This window comes from Gopherus flavomarginatus, chromosome 9, assembly GCF_025201925.1.
Source record: "Gopherus flavomarginatus isolate rGopFla2 chromosome 9, rGopFla2.mat.asm, whole genome shotgun sequence".
Classification (NCBI taxonomy): Eukaryota; Metazoa; Chordata; order Testudines; family Testudinidae; genus Gopherus; species Gopherus flavomarginatus.
The window spans coordinates 90,424,669-90,447,468 of NC_066625.1; the positions used below are offsets into that span (position 1 = coordinate 90,424,669).

Genomic DNA, 22,800 nt, shown 5'->3' on the forward strand with positions numbered 1-22,800 from the left:
GAATCTATAATATGCAGCAATGAATTTTAGAACACCAGCAAACAAATCCCTATGTGATCTAGCTGAGGTAGGTAGGAATTACAGAACTCCTCCCATCCAGGGACAAGATGGAGCACCACATTATCTTTATGCATCAAACCTAGCCCACTATTTTAAAAATTTTCATTTTAAATATTCTATTCTAAATCTAATAGCCGATAGCACTGCATTACAGAGTCCAGATTCTTCTCTTAGCTCCCTACAGATATCAAGAGCTCATCATTTCTTGGTCACCCTCTGCCAAGGTCTGCTTGCTGACAGCAGACGTATTTCAGACACCACTGACTATACCTTGTATGTCTGTAAGTTGTAATGCCTGCAGGTGGAATGTCTATCTAAAGAGGGCATCACACAACTGTACCAGAGCACAGAGAAGCAGAGGAGTTGATTAATATTATTCAAATGCATGTGCCATTAAGGATTTTAGCTTCTATGTTTAACACTGTATATAGAAGCCATTATATATACACAAGCCATAATTAAACTGTATATTAATGTACCTGCTTTTCACTTCTGAAACATAAGCTCAAATACAAATCTTTTGTCACATCTGTATTCAATGATCCAATTCCTTTCACAAGAGCATTCCAGTCTGAGGGGATTCAGAAACTGATGTCCCGAGAACTGGAATAAGAACTGTACTGAATACCACTACTGAAGTACATTTGCAGAGTTGCATGGGGAAGTGTCCACAGCCTTATGTCAGATTCAAGTCAAGGCTACCGATCTCTTGCTTTTAAGAGATGATCACATTTTTTAAAGGAAGTAGTTGTGGTAGACTTACGGGCTTCAAATGGGGGATGGGGAGGATTGCTTGCGTGAAGATTCCAGGAAAAAAGTAAATTATGATCTACAACAATTCATTAAGGTTTTTAATTGAAAAGAGAATTGCATTTTAGTTTATTACAGAAGCAGGACAAGCAGAGTTTAATTTAGCTAAATTAATCTAGCAAGAAGCCTTGTTTTGAATTCAAATCATGCTGGAAAGCAGGAGGAGACAGGAACACCACAAGAAAATTTTCACAGAGCCTCAGTGCAACTTGGAAAGTTTTGTTTTGAAACTACATCATGCTTGCACAAAAACTGATTATGTCAGAACCTAGTTGTAGGCAGCCTAGTGGTTAGCCATGGGCAGAGTGCTGGGTCCCCATGCCAGCCAGGGCTCAGAACCAGAAAATCAGGAACCTCAAGTCAGATACCAGGAATGAAGCAGAGCCAGGAAGCCAGGAGACAAGCAGGTAGTGCTGGGTGAGCAGTCTGAAGCAGGGTGGAGCTCAGTTATACAGAAGACTTGCTGTTCTTCCTTTTTGGCTCAAATAGGGGGAGGCAATCCAATGGAGGAGCCCCTGTGTTCCACCAACCGGGCCCAGGCTGGAGCGCCCTATCTGAGTGGGGCTTCAAGGAGTCCCAGTTCTAGCTGATGCTGGTAAGCTATCAGGTGGAGGGTTGGAGTATGAGTCACCCAGCAGGAGCCCTGCAGACCCAAGTTCGAGATCCACTCTAGGCTTTGGCATTCTCTCAATGCCTTTCCTATTCTGAAGGTGAAGCATAGGACTGGAAACAGCCCCCAGCACCCATGGCAGAACTAAGTAACTACTAGACCATTCCTGGCAGGTCTTTGTCTAACCTGTTCTTAAAAACCTCCAATGATGGAGATTCCACAACCTCCTTAGGCTTATCTATTCCAGTGTTTAACTGCCTAATAATTAGGAAGTTTTTCCTAATGTCCAACCTAAATCTCCCTTGCTGCAATTTAAGCCCATTGCTTCTTGTCCTATCCTCGGAGGTTAAGGAGAACAATTCTTCTCCCTCCTCCTTGTAATGACCATTTAGTCCCCTCTCAGTCTTCTCTTTTCCAGGCTAAGCAAACCCAATTTTTTCCAATCTTCCCTCATAGGTCATGTTTTCTAGACCTTTAATCATTTTTGTTGCTCTTCTCTGAACTTTCTCCAATTTGTCCACGTCCTTCCTGAAATGTGGTGCCCAGAACTGGACACAATACTCCAGCGGAGGCCTAATCAGCGGGAGTAGAGCGGAAGAATTACTTCGTGTCTTGCTTACAACGCTCCTGCTAATACAGCCCAGAATGATGTTCACTTTTTTGCAACAGTGTTACACTGTTGACTCTAATTTAGCTTGTGGTCCACTATGACTCCCAGATCCCTTTCCGCAGTACTCCTTCCTAGGCAGTCATTTCCCATTTTGAATGTGTGCAACTGATTGTACCTTACTGAGTGGAGTACTTTGCCTTTGTCCTTATTGAATTTCATCCTAGTTACTTCAGACCATTTCTCCAGTTTGTCCAGTTTTGAATTCTAATCCTATCCTCCAAAGCACTTGCAACCCCTCCCAACTTGGTATCATCCAGAAACTTTTTAAGTGTACTCTATGCCACTATCTAAATCATTGACGAGGATATGGAGCATGTCAATGTCTATATAAAATGTTGCTATGGACCAGCTAAAATGAGTATCAAAAGGCCAACAAAGAGCCACAGGCAACATCATGAGTTTAAAAGGGCAAGATGACATTTTAGTTTATGCCTGCCTGGCTTAAGGAAGCTCCAGGGTGTGCTCCAGACAACATGTAACTCTACTGAACATCACAGGTGACCTGTGGGAAGAAACCAGTTAGTACCTGCAACCCAGTCAACTAAGCCTCGAGGAGACATAATACCAAGTATACCTTGAAAAACAGACCAACACATTCCCCCAGCTGGAAAGAGCCGAAGTTCCAAACTGTCAGTTGAAGTCAGTATACATGCTTATAGATAAAAGGATAATTTTCACGATGTGAAGGTTACCTGTTTTTGCCTGGTGATCAAATCCCAGTCATCAACAAGCCATGGTTTGAGCTCTTCTGGAATTTTTACCTTTACTTCAACTCTGTTCATAAATGTTTCTTCCTGAAGAATCAAGGAAAAATGGTCATCCTGCTTTGGTGGTCATACCCAGACCGTCTCAATTTTCCAAAATGTAGCCATTACATAAGTCTATCAAAAAATTCAAGACTGCAGCTGCTATTGTTACCTCAGAATCTTCTGAAGTGACAGATAGTTCAACTCTTGCTAGAATTTTACTGTATTTCAGCTGTTAGACAAAGATATCCTTATGGCAGCACTTTAAGTCTAAGATACGAACCTTACAAAACCAGGTGAGCTTTTGCACTTGGGAGCATTACTTCTCTTTTCTGTTACATTACATATTCGTTAATTCATGCTAACACCACCACTTTGTTGAACAGGGAAAACAGTCAATACTAACAGATCATAAGCCAGTTTAAGTTGTTATATTACTATGCAACTTCACTTCTACTTACAAATGCCTTCATGCTGTGCTGATGGCTCAGTGGCACCTGTGACTCTAGACCCACATCTGATGGTCTTTAAATGCTACTCAATAGATCTATTGACACATTAAGTGTTTTCCTCCAACCAAAACAAGTTTTTCATTTAAGACTACTTAAATATCAGAACTTATGAAAATAGATTTTTTTTAAATAAAACTGCTGAGGTTTGCAGCTGTGGCACTTAAGAACTATTTCATTATCTCTGAAATACTTAAGATGATGAATCAACTAAAGCAGTACTTTGAGATGGAAAGAACTAAAACTCAAAGCTCTCACATTTCAGTCTGAAAGCTGCTCACAACTATAGCACATTAACTCATGGCATTTTCCTCCATATACTTATCTTTTTTACCAAAAGTACAATGATACCTTGGAATGCTAGGTCTGAAAATTCTGTATTTAACTGAGATAGGAAGCTAACTTGGGTAAATACATTACTCGGAATATTTTCCCCCTGCTTAAATTACTGACATACTTGTCATGCATTGTGACCAAAAAGATAAAGCAGATCAAAGCTGCAGATTTCAAACAACAACTTTTAAAAAAAAAAAAAAACAGTAATCAAGATAAACCATTCATTCAATCTGTTGCAGCTAAATGGAGAGTTACTACAGACTTAAAATACATACACTTTCAACTGTGGGATCTACTCGAGCCCTTTTCTTCCTAGGAGGCTGGGGAGTCTCGCTGGTACTGCTGCCTTCCCCAATTCCAGGAGCTACACACACAAAAACAGCTATTATTTTGTTTGAAGATGCATTTTACATCTGCACTAACAATACTTTTTCTACTGACATTTTCACTAAAGGACTTGCTTGACTATACGCAGGTCTCAAACTGCAGATGAATTCATTGTTTTCAATTAAAAAATAGTTTACCCTCCTGAAACATCCCCTACATTGATAACATGGACACAAAGATTACAGGTTACAACACAATGTATGTCCTATTGCAGACCCACTCTTACACCTTCACATCCCCACTATATTACAGCATCTGAGCCTGCACAATATTCCATTCTGAAAGAGTACCCAACACCTGTGTAATCCCAGAAAGAATGATTCGACTGTAGAACTGTTACATGCAAACATTTGGTGGTGTTTTTAATTTGTAAGCAGTCCTGACCCTGACAGACATTTTCATTTGCATGTTTTTAATGCTTCCACCTGGTTAACAGCCTAAAATCTGAGACGAACGTTACTTCATAAACTTAGTTGGGCAGATCGTCAACCAAATAAATGATCATCGCCCCACTTTAATTAGAATAGCAATTTACATCAGAGAAGTCTGTCCCAGTAGATCTTCCATTGTGTACTGAATAAACTATAACTTATGAATAAAAATATGCTTACTCTTCTGTTTGTTCTTTTTTGTTTTCCTGCAAAAAATGGAAAAATACATTATTTCAAGCCTTAAGGTACCATTAGAAATAAGTCTGAATTTTTGGGGACACCTATACACAAAGATCTCCAAAAAGTATTTAAAAAAAGTCAGTCAAGAGGCAACTTGACCCAGTAAACCCAGGACAATGAACAAAAGCCCACCAACCCACTTGACTATATAGCAAGTAGAAACTACCAGCATAAAGGAAGGTAGAGGTTGTCACTAAGGCACCATCATTTACTTTCTCCAATATAAATATAAAAGGTGCAACCAATGAGGTTAATGGCAACAAATTCTAAACTGATCAAAGCTATTGGTGGCATGCTCTTAGCACCAGTGTTAATCCTATGCCATCTTTTACCATTTAATAGAACATTTACAAGACCGTTTTGATTGGAATGGTAGTATAAAAGTAGATTATACAGGTGGGGATATTTTTAAAAAAAACACAGTGCATGACTAACTTATGGAATTCTCTGACACAAGATAGAGGCCAAGAACTATTCGTATTCAAAACAGATACTGACATTTATATCAATATCTAGTGTGCTGTGCAGAGGTGATACTTCAAAGTTATCTTGGGTAACTAAATAAGATTTGTAGTTAGGCAATACCTGAAATACTGAAACTGGCTATCATAAGCTCAGTGGTGTGAAAGGAATCCAGCTTGATAGGGAGGTTTATAAATTAGCTAAATCTCACTCTAATCTTAGGTAAAATTGGCATGTTTTAGTACTATCACCACAGATGCAGGACGAGAAGAAATTTCAGTAAATGGCAATGTCAGAATGATAAAGACGTATGAAGCTAGTATGGATTGTCCTTCACATCTGCATCATGACTAACAAGAACAATTCACTAGCATACTCACCACCACAGATACTGTTCAGCACCTGCTCTACTCCATGTACCTTTTCATGTTTCTAATCTAAGGCAGTTCTTTAGACTGTTCTCTAAACCCACTACACTTCTGTATTCAGCATAAAAATATGAAAAGCTGTTCTCAATTGTACAGAGAAATCATTTCCATGAACACCTGGAGAACCTAAGCTGATTACTTTAAATGAAAACATGGAAACCCCCTTCAACTACTTTCCTTAACATTCACAAATGCAGAATGAGCCTAAAATCCAAAATCAATCACATACAAGCAGAATCATTTTCTAGGATACAGACAACTGCCTGTGTTACATACGCATCTGCTAGGCCAGGACACTGGTTCAAGTTGTCTGGATGCAGTCTTAAATAAGACCTTATCCATAATTCTGTCACATTCATATTTGCCTATCATCTTCAAGGGCAGATTTCTAATATTAATACCATGACTTAGACCAGATAATTTTTGTTCTGTCACCCAAATCTAGTTTGTCATAAGCATTTGGGTCATGTTCTTTATAATGTTATGACTAACAAATAGGCTCCCATACACTAAATCATGTTTTGATCTTGTTCCACACTGTAAGAATGAACCTTTAGAAATTCACTGTAGTGTCAGGTCAGGTTTCATTCTATTCATATTTTAAAACACCAGTAAGTCAATGTACACATACAGAACCTTTTTCCGCACAGGAGCCTCCAGTTATACTGTTTTACGGCCCAATCCAAAGTTCACAGCATGTGCATTGGGTTTTCCAACCAGCTTCCGAACTCTTACCCTGTATGTGACTAGGCACTAGCTGGGTAACAAACAGGACAAGTGGAGGCACCACAGAAGTGGTGGGGGTTAGGGAAGAAGAGACATAAGTTACATTTTATGCACCCCATGTAGGGGGAAAAAAGTATCAGTGTATTGCAGAGGTCAATGAGGAGGGTAAAGGCAATGGATCGCTTCACTTCCCACTGAAATGCAGCCACAAACAGGGTGGAATAGCTGTCATGCTGTATCAGTGATAGTACTCAGTTTGTGTGGAGAGGAGAGGAGATGAGAAGAGAAGAGAAGAAAAGCCTACCCAAGACTACAAATTAAGATCTCCTCTTGAAATAGGTTAAAAATAGTTCATTAGTAATGGGTAGATTTAAAAAAAATAGCTGTTATTTCAGTTTTCTGTGACAGCCAATCTTCTGATATAGTCATATGTATTATAAGGCAACACTAACTATTGTTCTATATAGTAACTGAACCAAGACACCTTAGTAAAAGATTTATTTCCTATGAACAGAAGTACCTCGAAGTTGTGACCACAGCGGTGGAGGAATAGGCTCAATCCCACTGATGGAGCAGCACTGACATTTACTCAGTATCTTTCATCCTGAAGGATCCCAAAGTATTTTACAAGCTACCTAGATAACAAACTTCACCTACCACTGAAATGCAAACCTCTGAGCCTGAACATGGCAGTAATTTAACAGCATTACAATTCAGTACAGGAAGTCATCTCACCGCAACCAAAAAGACTGAAAGGTAAATGCCATTTTAGCAACTGTCCAGGAAGTAACAGGGTTCTAGAGCCTTTTAGTGATGGCTGGTTTTCAACTGAAGTCAATGTTTTAAGATGCAGAATTTTAATGGGAATGTTCTAATCTAGCAGTGGGCAAGCGAGTTTGAATGGCTCCTCTTCCAGAACTCAATCACATCTTGATAAACAGAAAAAACAAAGCAAGATTTCAATTACAAACACTCAACATTAAAATAGCTTCACTTCACAGTATAGTGCTGTGCTCCCATTCTGCCAGTGGAACAAATTATGTCACTTGGCAACAAGATGACTTGCCAGTGAGTCAGCTCAGAAATGCCAACTTTCAAACAACTTGAAGTGTGCATGCTGAGAATTGCTTCGGACCATGTGAGCTTTCAGAACAAAGAACTGATACATGACCACAGCTCCCTGTTAAAAGGAAGTCAGAGTAACTCCGCCTTTTTAAATTCAGCACACAAGTTCTTGCTGTAGCATTAGGCAATATGAAAGTTAAAGCTGGAAATTAACTTCACATCTTAGAGACCCGAGTTCTATTATTCATATAGAATTATCTCATTTTGCCAAAGGTGGACACCTGAAACATACACATGTGTTTCAGAGGATAGGTGGAGCCTGATGACTGCATGCTCTATCAAAGGGAGAAAAATGCAAACAAATTCCAATTCCCAGGTTACTAAAGTTGTCAACGCAGTTGCCTTGGTAGCACTTCTGGCCAGAACCCTAGCAAATCATGCTAAAAGGAACCACAAGACTTCCCTTTCCTGACTTCTCGGACAGCTTTGACACTGGGTCATGTGTTCTGATTCCCTAAAAGTACAGCATGTCTTTCTTCACATATTCCAAAGCACTGGCTGCCTTCTGATTGCCTGCTAGCTGTTCTACGTGAAAACGTCTGTAGCTAGGTCAGGCATGTCAGAAGGGTACAACCCCTGAGGAGTCCAGTGCCAGCAGCCAGATGCCTGAAATTTTGTAGAGAAAAGTACAGGGAAGTTTCTCTAGAAAACATCAAGCCTGTCTTTTCTGATAGCCAGCTGTCCTTGCATGGCATTCTTCCCATCATAAAACACATTTGTACTATTAATACAATTTGCACATTACAAATCATTGCATTTTGTTAAAAATTACTTAATGCCCTCAGCATACTTTTCCCATATACAAACTATAGCAGGCCACAGAATAAGTATTTTAGAAGTTCCCAAACCCATAGTTACATGAGACTCAATCCTTACATTCACAACACCCATCTATGAGCACAGGCCAGAACTTAGCCCTACTGATGTCAGTAAGAGTTGTGTCTTTGATTTCAGGGACACCAGGACTTCACCCATTGGTAAACAGGTAGCAGACCAAGACTAGTCTTCTAAAACCACCAGTTTCTAACACAAAAATAAATAAATGGAAGTCTTAAAGTTAAATGTCTGCAGTTCTTTTAAATGGATGCACTGAATTCTCACTGAAGAGTGTATATCACATAGGTTTGTATACTTTCAATTGGCACAGTGCACTCGTTTAGAAATAGGTAAGAGCTATTAGCCCATACAGACTTAAAAATAATTTTAAGTAGGAGCTGCACTTTATGGAGATGTTGTCAAAGTAAGAGTTACTTCCTCAGTTGTTACCTGTGTAATCACCAGCACCTTACATTATTGCGACTTAAGACTTTAAGAGCCTATAAAAGAAATCTACAAAAGCAAGGAAATTTGGATTTCAGGATGAAAATCCTGGTGTGACAATCCATCCTTAACTCACCGTGTCGATATTGTAGGCGTCTCCAAACAGCAAACAGTATGCGCTCCATCTCGTCTGAAAAATCTAGGCACAATGGGGGTTGAGTTAAGGACAGAGTGTCAGACCTGATATTTAGCCTTTAGAGAATCTATTTAAGCTTCAAAAATTTACCTTTTAGAGGATGTTAAAAACACATTCCACATCCCTGGAGCATGATACACATATTTACACTGTTATTTCCTTTCTAGTATTGTTTGGGTCACTGAGAAGTCAAATTTGTTTGTTTTAATTAAAATTTGTCTCTTTACATGACAAGCATCCTCCAAGGATGCTACAAAAGGTAAATTCCGAGGCCTAAACAGATTGACAGTGTTACCCCTTTAAAAGTGTGGTTAGATCAATTACTCTCCCTCCCCACTAACCACATTATGCACCTGCAATGCCCCTTTATTTTTTAAAATGCCAGTTAAGGTTTCTTTAAAAGAAAAAACTCTTGTTTTAGTAGTACAATTTGAGAGGATATAGTTGCAGTTCTCAGATCCCATCTTCACTTTCTGGCTTAAGTAGTCTGCGGCCCACTGTTCTGCAAATATCTGCCCTACAGTCCCAGGCACAGTGTTGGGATACTATCATAGGTACAAAGAATGAGGAGTACTTGTGGCACAGAGACTAACAAATTTATTGGGGCATAAGCTTTCATGGGTTAAAACCCACTTCATCAGATGCACGCATGCATACACACACACACGAAAAAATGGGTGTTGCCATACCAACTCTAACAAGACTAATCAATTAAGGTGGGCTATTAGCAGGAGAAAAAAACTTGTAGTCATAATAAGGATGGCCCATTTTAAACAGTTGGCAAACAGGTGTGAGTAACAGTAGAGGAAAAGTTAGCATGAGGAAATAGTGTTTTTGTTGTCTGCTGTGTGGCTGCTGGTGAGTGTGGTCATTACACAAAGTAAAAACTAACCCAGGAACCCAGTCTTAGAGTTGGTATGGCAACACCCATTTTTTCATTCCATACATACCTCTCTCTTCCTACTGTATTTTCCACTGCGTGCATCCAATGAAGTGGGTTTTAGCCCACCAAAGCTTATGGCCAAATACATTTGTTAGTCTCTAGGGTGCCACAAGGACTCCTCGTTCTTTTTGCTGATACAGATCAACAGAGCTACCACTCTGAAACCTATCATAAGTAAGTGACTTCTCTTCCTCAGTCCCCATCAGAAGGGGACAGTTTCTGCTGTTGAAGGAAGCAGTGGTACATCCAAGCTGCTAATTTAAGAGGAAGCACCAATGGTGCTGACATAAATGAAAGCGTTGGAAGAGCAAGTTCTGTGCAAGAGGCACATGGACCTTATGCTAAAAGGTTCCTTTAATACCATGAGATTAGGGCCCTACCAAGTTCATGGTCTTGAAAAAACCCATCATGTACTGTGAAATCTGGTCTCCCCCTTCCCCATGAAATCTGGTCTGGTGTACTTTTATCCTGTACTATACAGATTTCATGGGGAGACCAGTGTTTCTCAAATTGAGGGTCCTGACCCAATAGGGAGTTGCAGGGAGGTCACAAGGTTATTTAAGGGTGGTTTGCAGAATTGCCACCCTTACTTCTTGGCAGCCAAAGAGCAGCAGCAGTTGGCCAGGTGCCCTGCCCTGAATGCAGTGTCCTGCCAGCAGAAGCAGCACAGAAGTGAGGGTAGCAATACCGTCCTTATTTCTGCGCTGCTGCTGGCAGCAGCTCTGCCTTCAGAGCTGGGCTCCAGACTAAGAGCTACTGCTCTCCAGCTGCCCAGCTCTGAAGGCAGGGCTGTTGACAACAGCAGTGCAGAAGGGTAGCAGTACCGCAACCCCCTACAATAAAACTTCGTGACCAATCCATAACTCCTTTTTGTGACAGGATCCTTACAATTACAACTATGTGACATTTCAGATTTTAACAGCTGAAATCATGGAATTCACAATTTTTTAAATCCTATGTCCATGAAATTTACCAAAATGAACTGTGAATTTGGTAGGGCCCTACATGAGATGAATGATAGCATCAAAAGCCAGATCACTATTCCAGTGACATCTTCCTTTTTCATGGATTCCTCTTAATCTGAAGATCCACCATTGATGAACTGTTCCCCACTCCAAAAATGAGACGCTCTTATCAAGGTTTAGGAGGACAGTTAACCTACCTATGATAGTGTCCCAGCTACCATGGGACATTATCAACCCCAGTTTCTGTTCTAGTGGCAACAGAGGAAGAGACACATCCTCCTCTGAGACTGTTTCAACTGGGAAGCAAAGCCAGGGCTTGAAAATATGGTTTCTAAATTACACAGTAAGATTGAGGCTCTTAAAAAAAACCACACCAGAGTGGTGTTTCTGATGTGCCCTTACAATTAAGAGTGACAGAGGATTATGACAGTAACTTTGAATTTCATTGCTTTTCTGAGAGAGTGTTAAATCTTTAGGGGTAACTCCTGCTCACCTCACTCTCACAAGCCATCCCAGCAAGTTCAACTGGGACTGCTCACCTGAGTAAGACTAGCAGGATCTGGTCCCTAACATTACCATTAGGGAGTATTCGATACCATGCAAATTGGGGGGAGTCAGAACTCTAATCTCAAAAGCATTGATAAATATATTCATGATTAGTAGTCATAACCTTGTTATGGTCACAGAGCAACAAAAAAGCACAATTGTATTCTTACCAACTTTACTGTCCATAGAATCAAATGCACTAGGCCTTTCAACAGAAACACTAGCTCCTGTCAATTTAAATCTATTATCCTAACTTTTAACAGTGTTACACTAAAAGTGTCTAACACTTTTGATGTCAAAATAGAAGATCCAAAACAGAGATATGTATTTCATAATGCTAAAAAATATCCATAATCGAAAGAATGATACAGGACCTAAAAGATTTGAAACTGCCATCAAATGCCTTTATTTTTAGAAAATGGTGTCAAAACTTGCCAGCTCTCTTGACAAAGACCAAAAAGCAAATCCAGGTAGGAGCTCAAAGTACCACCTTAGCAATGAATACCTTCAAAAATTAATCAAATCCACTACCTTCTGAAATAAAATATTAAATAATACATTGCAGATATGAGTCTGGAGCAAATGTTGCGGATTCACTCTTACATTAAGTGACTGGATGTAACTGAGTCTAGAAAAGGCCACAATACTAGTCACTTAAACCCTATGGATGGAACTGAAGATCTGTTGACTACTAGTGAAAATACATTTGTTTTCTAACGAACACTTGAGCTTGGGTCTGGGTCTCTTAAGCTTACAATTTTAACATGCAAAGCCATTTTTGTTTCAGACCCACACATGTTCTTCGCATTAATTTTGCTCAAAGAAACATAATAGTTAAAAAAAGAACAAAATGCAACCTGTGGTAAATAAGCCAGTGTTTTGTGAATGGTAGACTATCACAAAACTTCATTTGCATCCTAAACCGTGCTTTAATAAATACACACCATGAAGGCAATATGCATTTTATTCTTTTGAGCTACATTCCTGTCTTCAAAGATTCTTTATTACTGTTTGGGAGACCAGGGTTGATTCTGCCATTCAATGGGGAATTATCAGTTTCACTAAGATCTACCATGTGAGATATGATGTGCCCTCATAACTTCTGTTCAGTAATTTAAGAGGAATGGTATGTAAAGACTGGAGGAGAATTTAAAAACGTAAGTGCATCCAGTCATTTACTTTCAGGAACATGTGGATCCTGCATCAGTGAACAGTGCACTGAGAGAACGTTTTGCTGGATAGATAAGTTTTTGTCACAACAGAAACACTCCATGTTTATTAACTAACGTTTCTTTGAATTTTAAATGAAGATTTTGCACCTTAAATTTAACCTCTTGAACCGCATAGAAGAGTGCTGCTTAAGATTTAAGTGTAATGACTGACAAGCAAAGATAAATTTTTAAAAAAGCTTCTTACACTTCAACATTTTTCTGTTGCAGACCAGATGTCTTCTTCCCTGGAGCAGCACCTCTCATCTTGCCCTCTGCATATTGTTCCCTTTAAAAACAAAGTTAGCAATGAGATTTTAATGTAAGAGAATTATATTATCTTTTCTAGTCTGTACAAAAAATTAGAGAATTTGTAGTGAATGGGTTTAAAGAAAACAGACACTAAAGGAAGATCCTTCATGACACAGGGAGAAAAAAAATCCAACTACTGACAAGATTGAACTTTATTATAGTGCTGACCAACCATTTTTACCTACACATGGACATCCAACTCTTCCCCCCACCCCAATACTCAGAATTGTGAGAAAGAAACACACGGGAGCGGCTTCAGAAAGATGCCTACTAGAAATATTTGTATTCCAAGATGTTACTTTTTTCCAGATCAATACCAAAAAAGCATTCATAAGGATCAATACATTTAGACTCATCTTATTAAAAAAATTAGTCTTTGGTAAGACGGCATTACCATTTTACAAGATATTTTAGGTGACTATCACACAACATATGCCATCAACTCAATTACGTATATACATATATGTTTTATTTTCAGAATGTAGTTCTGAGATACCAAAAGCAATCGCCTTCATTTAAACCTATTTTACCCTTTTCCTTGCCACTTAAAATTCACATAGATTTTAATCAAAATCTGAAGTATCAGGAAGTCAAGGAGTAGCAATCCATTTGGCTGAAAGACTATAAAGATAAGGACAGGTCCATGTTAGAAGTCTGAAGAAGACAGGCACAAAGCAAAACAAATAGGGAAAGTGGACTATATGATTAGCACATTCCTTGAAATCTAAAAAACCCACCTACTCCCCTGGAGATTTATTTCTTGGGCTGAAGCTCTGTAAAAAGGAAATCATGATAAAAATCACAAAATACTTACTGATTGGCCTTTTGAAGTTCTTTCTGTTTCTGCAGATTCGTGTCCACGTATTTGAGCACTCTGCTTTCTGGAACCCATTCATCCCAGCTGAAAAATTAAATCACCATTCAAAAACACTACATAATTAGATTCTGTTCCCAATAATCAAAGACTTCACAGCATTTGAGACTGAATTTTTGCTTCTGTGGTAAGTCATAAACTGGCACAATTGAAAGTGTAAGTTACCAGATAAAATGCATTCCCACTGATTGAAGCGCTAACCATTTCTCTAAGACAAAGTGAAATGTTCAGTCTTTCCTGCAGAGATTGCCAATTGTGAAACAGATTCCAAATCTTAAAATTTTTTAATTTTTTTTTAAAAAGTCCTTTTTTTAAAAAAAGGACTATGCTTACTGTAACATGGGAAATCTGCAGCCATAACTAACTTATGCAGCAAGATAAATGTACTGTATTTTTTCCAACATATTTTATAAGTGAACAAATTCAGCAATAAGATCTTACTGTAAAAAGAAGAGCTCTGATTTCTCTCTGTAAAGGAAACCAAGATGGCATGAACATTTTAAAAATCTAAAGCAAATGATTTAATATAAATGTATGTTGGAGAAATTGCCATTGTAAGCAAGCAAATTCCACTTTGACAAAGAGCAGATAATCTTTCAGCAATTTGACGAATGATTTAAAATTAAAAGCACATTAAAAATGGCCATATAAAATTATGTGCACATTTTCCAAATATATCAAGTTGTATGTTTTTTTATTTATATAAATGTGTATGTAATATACAGAGCTTTGTAAATAAGTTTCTCCACCTTGCATTTCATGGTGAAGTAATGATCTCATTGCAAAAGTTGTTGTCAAGCTTAGAATGCCAACATGGTAAAAGCAAGTTCACCATAAGTCTTCAAGATTCTTAAAGGTAAGTTTAGTGTACAAGTATTACAGAAAACAAAAATAAAATACATCCAAACGTACATATAGTAGAGGCTATATATTTAGGATGAGGCCTTGGTGAAGTATGTACGCAACTTGATCTTTGCTCCCAAAGCTTATGTTGTTGCCAGAAACCCTCAACAGAAGAAAACTGTACAACTGTGAGAGAAAGTATACTATATATGACGTGAAAACGACTTACTACTAAGGCTTGTAAAAAACACAGGAAGCCAAGCAGTTTAAAACTCATGAATTACAGAGAACCATAGCTTAATTATAAAGTCATAAATTAAAAAGCCATACAGTCCCAGTTGTCTAGATGTTGCAGCAATGCCACTTTTAATGTAGATAATTGGAAGCTTGGAAAAGCAAGAAAATAATCAAAGGCAAACAGTTAGTGCAAGTGGAGAAAGACAAGAAAAAGTTGTTTGATACAGTCAATGACACCCACCACTACCTATTAAACAGAAAAGAATGGATTTTAACTGATCCCTAAGAGTCAGCATGAATTTAGCAGCAGGCACAAGAGTTCAAGTTCCAACTTGTTACGCAGGCATTTACATGAAGACACTCCTGTGGCTGTTCACTGCTTTGGGGGAAGCATTTTTTTTTTTTTGAAGATACCAGATACCAAAACATGAAGTTTAACCTGGACCTCACTACATGCTGACAAAAAACAAACAATTAAGCCTTGTGTCCCCCACCCGTGCTTTTTTCCAGAATATATGGCAGCACTGTTAACACGAACCAAAATGACTCTGAAAACTGCTGTCTCTGAAGGAGACTTCAAATTTGCAGCTTTTCGTATTCCGTCAGCTGCTAAGGAAAAACAAGTATTTACGGCTCCGAGACTCAGTGTCAGGCTATAGAATATAGTTGAACTGAGCAATAAAACTGAGGGTAGTCTAGTAGTATCCCCCTTTTGAAAATAAAAACACATCACAACCACAAGCACCATGTGGATGCTGCATCAGGACTGTTTAAGAAAGTTGATGACCAAGAATAGGAACAAGTTTTAATCAATGATGCTGTTCTCAATCCTTGTTGATCACCCAAAAAACTTCACAAGAAATATACTTGCAATTCCAAAAGCAAAATGCTCTCAGACTTTTTAATCTTTGGAGACATGAAAGAGAAGTTTTATTTTACAGAAAGAAAAACCTTGTACAGCTTTAGTACAACCTTCCTTTACCCCCTGACCTCAAGTACGTTGCTACCCAACAGGCACAAGGTACAGTAGAGACTGAATGCCTCACCTATCCTAACTTAGGGCACACACCATCTCATTTACTCTGAGAGCACCCTCTCCCCCTCCCCCCACCACTAGTCCTACTCCCTTTTCCACCACTTGTAGTATTTGGTTACATAATTAGAACAGATGGCATCTTTGACTGGAGAAAGTATTGCTCCACTGTTCAACAAGCAGGGGTTGTCCCATATCCCAATATATAACAAAAAGTTTGTTGTATCCTATATCTTCAAGCCTCGAAATCATGGAAACAGTTCTTAAAATGAGTAAGCTGTGCACTGGACTGCTGCGATGAGGCAATCTACTGCCACTTTGAGCTAGTTTGACTATCCAACTGATGCACCAAAGGAAATGTGCCTTTAAAACTAAACAATTATTTGAGCAACATTAGCTTTGTGTTATGCCAGGCTTTAAATGGTTAGGCTTTGCTGCAGTAAATTGACTTAAACTCAAGTTAATTTCTGAGCTAATGAAACATCTTCAATTGACTTATGCTTGGGAGTGTCAGTCCATTAAGCTAACACCAGCTTGAGCAATCAATAAAGGAAAATTAGGTCTTGTTTTCAGAGACTTACTACTTACTTTTTATTCCAACCACTGTAATGTATAAAGTATTTCACTTGTTTGTCCTTTATGGCAACCTTTACACACTGAAAGAAAGAAGAAAGTTGGGTTAGCAATAGGATTTGAAAAAAATAGTCTCTGGAAGTCTGGCTAAAAGCTTTCAGTCTAAATACAAAGATTTCTGTGCAAGCCACTGAAGTATTTGGCAGAAATGTCACTACAGAATAGAAACTGCCCAGCAAAAGATACATTAGTGGCTTTGTAGTTCAGTTAAATATTGTGTGTATCAGAAGGGCTATATAAACAGAACAATTAACTGATGCTCAGCTACCCAGAGGGTTTTTAAGGGCTTAATAACTTCCATTAGGAGGAGGGCAAGAGACAACATGCTGCTGACCAGAAGACACAAGGAGCAGGTCACTTTAATCTCTTCAGTACTCTCTGGAAAGCTAACCAGAAGCCAGGTTTACACAGTGAATGACTCAAGGCTTGTCCTCACTACCTCACTGCTGCAATCGATGCAGCGTGTGTCTATTAAGCAGGTCTAGTGAAAACCCGCTAATTCGATGGCAGAGTGCTCTCAGGTCGACTCCGATACTCCAGTTCCCCAAGAAGAGTAAGGGAAGTCGATGTGAGAGCGTCTCCCGTCAACTCAGCGCAGTGAAAACACTCTGGTAAGTCGACCTAAGTGACATCGATTCCAGCTATATTATTCACGTAGATGGAGTAGCGCAACTTAGGTTGACTTACCCCAGTAGTGAAGACAAGCCCTCAGTATCACTGTCCGCATGCATACCCCCATCTCAGTTAGTTACAGGACAGGACTTCTCAAAAGTTAAGGAAATAATATTTTGGATTTCTGCATCCACACAGCAAGCTCTGCATTCAGCAGTAATGATTTGTAGTAGGTGCTTTTCAGGCTGAAGAAGTGAGAATAAGCTAAGCTTTGTTATCCTTATACTAGGCTAAGGAAACCTAAGAGAAACATTCAAAGCCCTGAATATCTGATCAAGGTGAAGATAAACTGTTATTGTTACACAATTTAGCTAAGTTAGAGTACAGTCTTTCCTCCCCATGAAGGTACTGATGCACTAATCAAGTGCTCTCAATCTTTTTGATAAGCTAAACAGATTGAGCTCTAAGTCTCTCACTGCAAGGCACATTTTCGAATCACTTTGGTGGTTCTTTTCCACTCCCTCTCTCCAATTTTTCAACATCCTTTAATAGTGTTAACATTAGACTTATTCTAATATCGGTCTCAACAATAGAGTATACAGAGGTAAAATTCACCTCCCTACTCCAAATACCTCATTATCCCTGTGTCATAGTATCACACTAGGTTAGTGTGTTGAATTGCTTGGCCACTATGATCCCTAAATTGATTTCAAAGGACACTGCTTTCCAGGATACAGTTATATATAAATATATATGGAGATATACCTATCTCAGAGCTGGAAGGGACCCCGAAAGGTCATTGAGTCCAGCCCCCTGCCTTCACTAGCAGGGCCATGTTTCCCCATTTGGTTGGTATGGCCTGCAATCCTTGCTCCTAAACATGACCCTGCATTCGGCTATGTTAAAAACATATTTTGTTTGAATGGGTCCAGGATACCAAGAAATCCTGAACACTCTGTATGACTGCCGTCTTCATCATTTACCACACCACCCATCTTTAACTACATCCACACAGAGCGAGTATCCTGGTCCCCCACACATACTCACCCGAGCTCAGATGGACTTAGTGAGAGTATTACTAGCAGTGTAGCTGCAGTGCCATGGGCAGTGGTGACACCACGTAGCTGTGCTGAGTATGTACCCAGGAGTTTCAGGCAGGTTTGTACTTGGCACAGCTAAGTCATGCCTCTGCTGCTGCACAGACTACTGTGGCTACACTGTTATTTACACTCCTGCTAGCTCAAGGAGGGCTAGTGAGTGTGCGCACACAACCAGGAGAATCACACCCCTACCTCACAGTAGATTTTGTGTCATCCACAGATTTTATCAGCAGTGATTTTATATTTACTTCCAGATCATTGATGACAAAAATATTAAATAGCATTGAACCTAGTATCAGTCCCCGCAGAACACCTTTAAAACACCTCCATTGATGATTCCCCATTGACAACTACTTCAAGAGACGTCACTTAAACAGTCATTAATACATTTTACATGTGCTCTATTGGTATTTTATAGTTTAATTTTTTTTAATCCAAGTGTTGTGTGGTACTAAGCCAAACGCCTTACAAAGGCAACGTATATTACAACTGGCACAGTTATCTTTATCAGCCAAACCTGTGATCTTCTCAAAGAATGAGATCAGGTTTGTTTAACAAGACTGTTTTCCATGAAACCTCATTGACTGGCATTATATTCCTAGCTTTCAATGCTGTATTAACTGAACCCCATTTTGCCCAGGATTGATGTCAGGCTAACCAGCCCATAGTTACTCAGGTCTGCCAGTTTGCTCTTTTTTTAATATCGACACAACATTAACACTCTTCTAGAATTTCCCTAGTATTCAAAGATTTATTAAAAATTATAATCAGTGGGCCAGAGATCTCCTCAGCCAATTCTTTTAGGACTCTTGATTGCAAGTTACCCAGGCCTGCTGATTTAAAAACAATCATTCATCCCCAAGAGAAGTTTACAAACCATTTAAGTGAAGAACAGAGATTAAAATGAAAAAGGCAAGTGAGACTCAGAAGGGCAAGTTCTGTGGACTGCAGTATTCTCCTTACCAACTACTCCTTTTATGGAAACAGGCTGCGTTAGTCTCAATTATGGAGAAAAATCATTCCTTCTACACTCCCAGCTGTCATATAGGGAGATGGAAGAGCACAGAAGGATAAAATAGTAGACTAAAGAAACTGATGGGGTGGAGGACGAGAGGAAATCAAGGACACTACATACCATAGGCTACGGACTAAATTCTCACTTAAGATGCAACTTTTGTGCCACTCAGACAGCTCAAAGGGGTCAGATACTGGTTGGAAGTGGGCAGCAGGAATTACTCTGACAGTTCTTGCACCATCCACCTCACCTCTGCATAGGGGATGTATTGTGCAGCATGGAAAAGAAGAGCTACGCTGATCACACACTAATGCATGTATGATGCACAAGAGATCACACAACAGTGGCATAAAATGGAGCAGCCTACAAGCTGCTCCAACTGACAGAGGAGTCTGGACTGGTGGCAGCAGAGACTGGCCCTCATAATTAGGAAGCCATAATGATTTTTCCTGCCATCACCTCCCCTCTGCTGTGTCAGGAAGAGCTCAGTCACAGGAGGCAATCTGGACCTAAGTGCACACACTCAAAATGAGCCCCATCTTCAAGTGCCAGGAGAAGGGAAGAAAAAGACTAAATAAAATGCAACAATTATAATAAACTTACTGCTTTAAATTTTGCATCCATTCAGCCCAATATTTAAAGAAACAAACATTTAGTGTCTTAGCTCTACGAGATACATTCTAAACGACAAACTAAAGTCTCCCTGATAGAGGTACTCCTGAAAATGTTTACTACATTACAATGATCACTTCTAGAATCATAGACTATCAGGGTTGGAAGGGACCTCAGGAGGTATCTAGTCCAACCCCCTGCTCAAAGCAGGGCCAGTTCCCAACTAAAGTATCCCAGCCAGGGCTTTGTCAAGTCTGACCTTAAAAACCTCTAAGGAAGGCGATTCCACTGCCTCCCTAGATAACCCATTCCAGTGCTTCACCACCCTCCTAGTGAAAAAGTTTTTCCTAATATCCAACCTAGACCTCTGCCACTGCAACTTGAGACCATTACTCCTTGTTCTGTTATCTGCCACCACTGAGAACATTTTAGATCCACCCTCTTTGGAACCCCCTTTCAGGTAGCTGAAAGCAGCTATCAAATCCCCCCTCATTCTTCTTCTGCAGACTAAACAATCCCAGTTCCCTCAGCCTCTCCTCGTAAGTCATGTGCTCCAGCCTCCTAATCATTTTTGTTGCCCTCCGCTGGACTCTTTCCAATTTCTCCACATCCTTCTTGTTGTGTGGGGCCCAGATGTGGCCTCACCAATGTCAAATAGAAGGGAATGATCACATCCCTCGACCTGCTGGCAATGCCCCTACTTATGCACCCCAAAATGCCATTAGCCTTCTCGGCAACAAGGGCACACTGTTGAATCATATCCAGTTTCTCGTCCACTGTAACCCTAGGTCCTTTTCTGCAGAACTGCTTCCTAGCCATTCGGTCCCTAGTCTGCAACAGCAAATGGGATTCTTCTGTCCTAAGTGCAGGACTCTGCACTTGTCCTCGTTGAACCTCAGGTTTCTTTTGGCCCAATCCTCTAATTTGTCTCAGTCCCTCTGTATCCTATCCCTACCCTCGTGTATCTACCACTCCTCCCAGTTTAGTGTCATCTGCAAACTTCCTGAGAGTGCAGTCCAAGCCATCCTCCAGATCATTAATGAAGATATTGAATAAAACCAGCCCCAGGACCAACACTACCCGTTGAGCCCAACGATCTAGCCAGCTTTCTATACACCTTATTATCCATTCATTCAGCCCATACTTTAACTTGCCGGCAAGAATACTGTGGAAGACTGGATCAAAAGCTTTGCTAAAGTCAAGGAATAACACATCCACTGCTTTCCCCTCATCAACACCCCCAGTTATCTTCTCATAGAAGGCAATTAGGTTAGTCAGGCCCGTGGTGAATCCATGCTGACTGTTCCTGATCACTTGCCTCTCCTCTAAGAGCTTCAGAAATGGCATAAAGAAAATTTGGGACATTTTTAAACAGTCTCCCCTTACCTACTCCATTCCAATCAAGTCTTCCCTATAGTAATTTTTCCCATTAGCCTTCACTGATATTAAAAACTATTAAATTAAAGCATCAGTTTTCCTGGTAGGTCTAAGCATAAACTAAATATCTCAAGAAAATGTCTACAAAATCCCACAACCAATATGCCTAAAGCTCCTTGGTTCAAGAGGAACAGAGTTCTAGCCAGTATCAAACAGATCAGGGACAGAACTTTTAAATAAACAGATGACACTGCACAATGGTATCAGGTGAAGAGAGACAAACCAAATGGTTCAAAAAAAATAAATGCAGCAAACTCAGACTTGCGTAGTAACAAAGCTTAATGCTTAGTTCCTGAGATTAACACACTCATTCCAATTTTTATGAGGACACTGTCAATCAAGTTTGTTTTAAATTTAATCTAGCATCTATAGCCACCTCTCAGACTGTTGAGAAATAAAATTGGTCTCAATTCCAATTTTGTCTTGTCTGATGAACATTGATTTTATTCAGCCTCTGCATTCCTAATGAAGCTCAAATTAGCATAATAGTCATGCATCAGCATTAGGACACAATCTCATGATGTGTTAATGCCTCCCAGAGAGGGATAGGTGCCTCAACTCTCATTAAAGTCAATAGAAAGAGTGGGCCTTTAGTGAGTATACCAGCATAGATCTTTAGGATCACTGTCTGTAAAGCCATGTCACGCTAACGCTAAGTTACCATGGCACTGCAAATAGTTGAACCTGCTGTAGTAACTGGGCTTAGAAATTCACCCTAATTGTGAGCTCAACTGTGGGAAAGTGGCTAAATGTTTACAAAGTGTTTCAGTCACATAGAAGGATAAATGTTGATGGGAAAAGTTGCTGAAGACAGACTGAATTAGTCCAATCAAAGGAGCCTCCTGATCTAACTTCAGGATGGTGTTAAGCTCATGACTGGTAAACAAGAAAAGCGTGGGACCTAAAATTGGTGTCTGAAATTAGGCCTGTTAGGGGACAAAATAACGAAGGGATGAGTTATTCCACCCATCACTATCTTTTGAGGTCCTTAAAAAAACCCAGAGTTTTGGGGATAATTTGAGGATGAGTGCAACAACGGCTGACTCAAAGAAGGGAAGGAGCAGGTATCACCATCATGGCTGCTACTCCCACAGGCTCCTGGGACCCTGGAATCCACTGTGACATTGTTGGGCATTTAGCATCCTGACAGCATCCTGACCAGCTCAGGCCAAGAGAAGGATCCAGATGACACAGCCACCTCCACTGGCTCCAGGTGAACCTCAACCACCATCTAATGTGTCAGACTTCGTCTCTTCCTAAACCCCTCCATGTTCTTCTTTCCCCACCTTATTCCTTTTCTTTCCTATCCCTCTTCTTTTAACTTCTGTTCAGTAAGAGTCTGGTTAGCCAGCAAACACTTCGTCTTTTGCAATATTACTGTGAGCCTGTGACCGAAGAGACAGTAAATGCAGCCCATGATGGTAAAAATCTGCC

General features: G+C 39.8%; 1 protein-coding gene across 6 annotated transcripts in view; it reads right to left on the reverse strand.

Annotated features, from left to right (window-relative positions):
• MORF4L1 (mortality factor 4 like 1) overlaps positions 1-22,800 on the reverse strand; it is a 37,684-nt gene that overhangs the window by 7,887 nt on the left and 6,997 nt on the right. For 3 of the 6 annotated variants that reach the window (XM_050967361.1, XM_050967356.1, XM_050967360.1), the window contains 8 exons: positions 16,546-16,613; positions 14,286-14,312; positions 13,785-13,871; positions 12,867-12,947; positions 8,937-8,999; positions 4,740-4,765; positions 4,017-4,105; positions 2,843-2,944 (listed from right to left, as the gene is read on the reverse strand). In XM_050967361.1, the coding sequence (XP_050823318.1) occupies positions 2,843-2,944; positions 4,017-4,105; positions 4,740-4,765; positions 8,937-8,999; positions 12,867-12,947; positions 13,785-13,871; positions 14,286-14,312; positions 16,546-16,613 (543 nt within the window). The remainder of the gene's footprint in view (positions 1-2,842; positions 2,945-4,016; positions 4,106-4,739; positions 4,766-8,936; positions 9,000-12,866; positions 12,948-13,784; positions 13,872-14,285; positions 14,313-16,545; positions 16,614-22,800) is intronic. The other 3 variants (XM_050967358.1, XM_050967357.1, XM_050967359.1) reach the window with 3 other exon arrangements.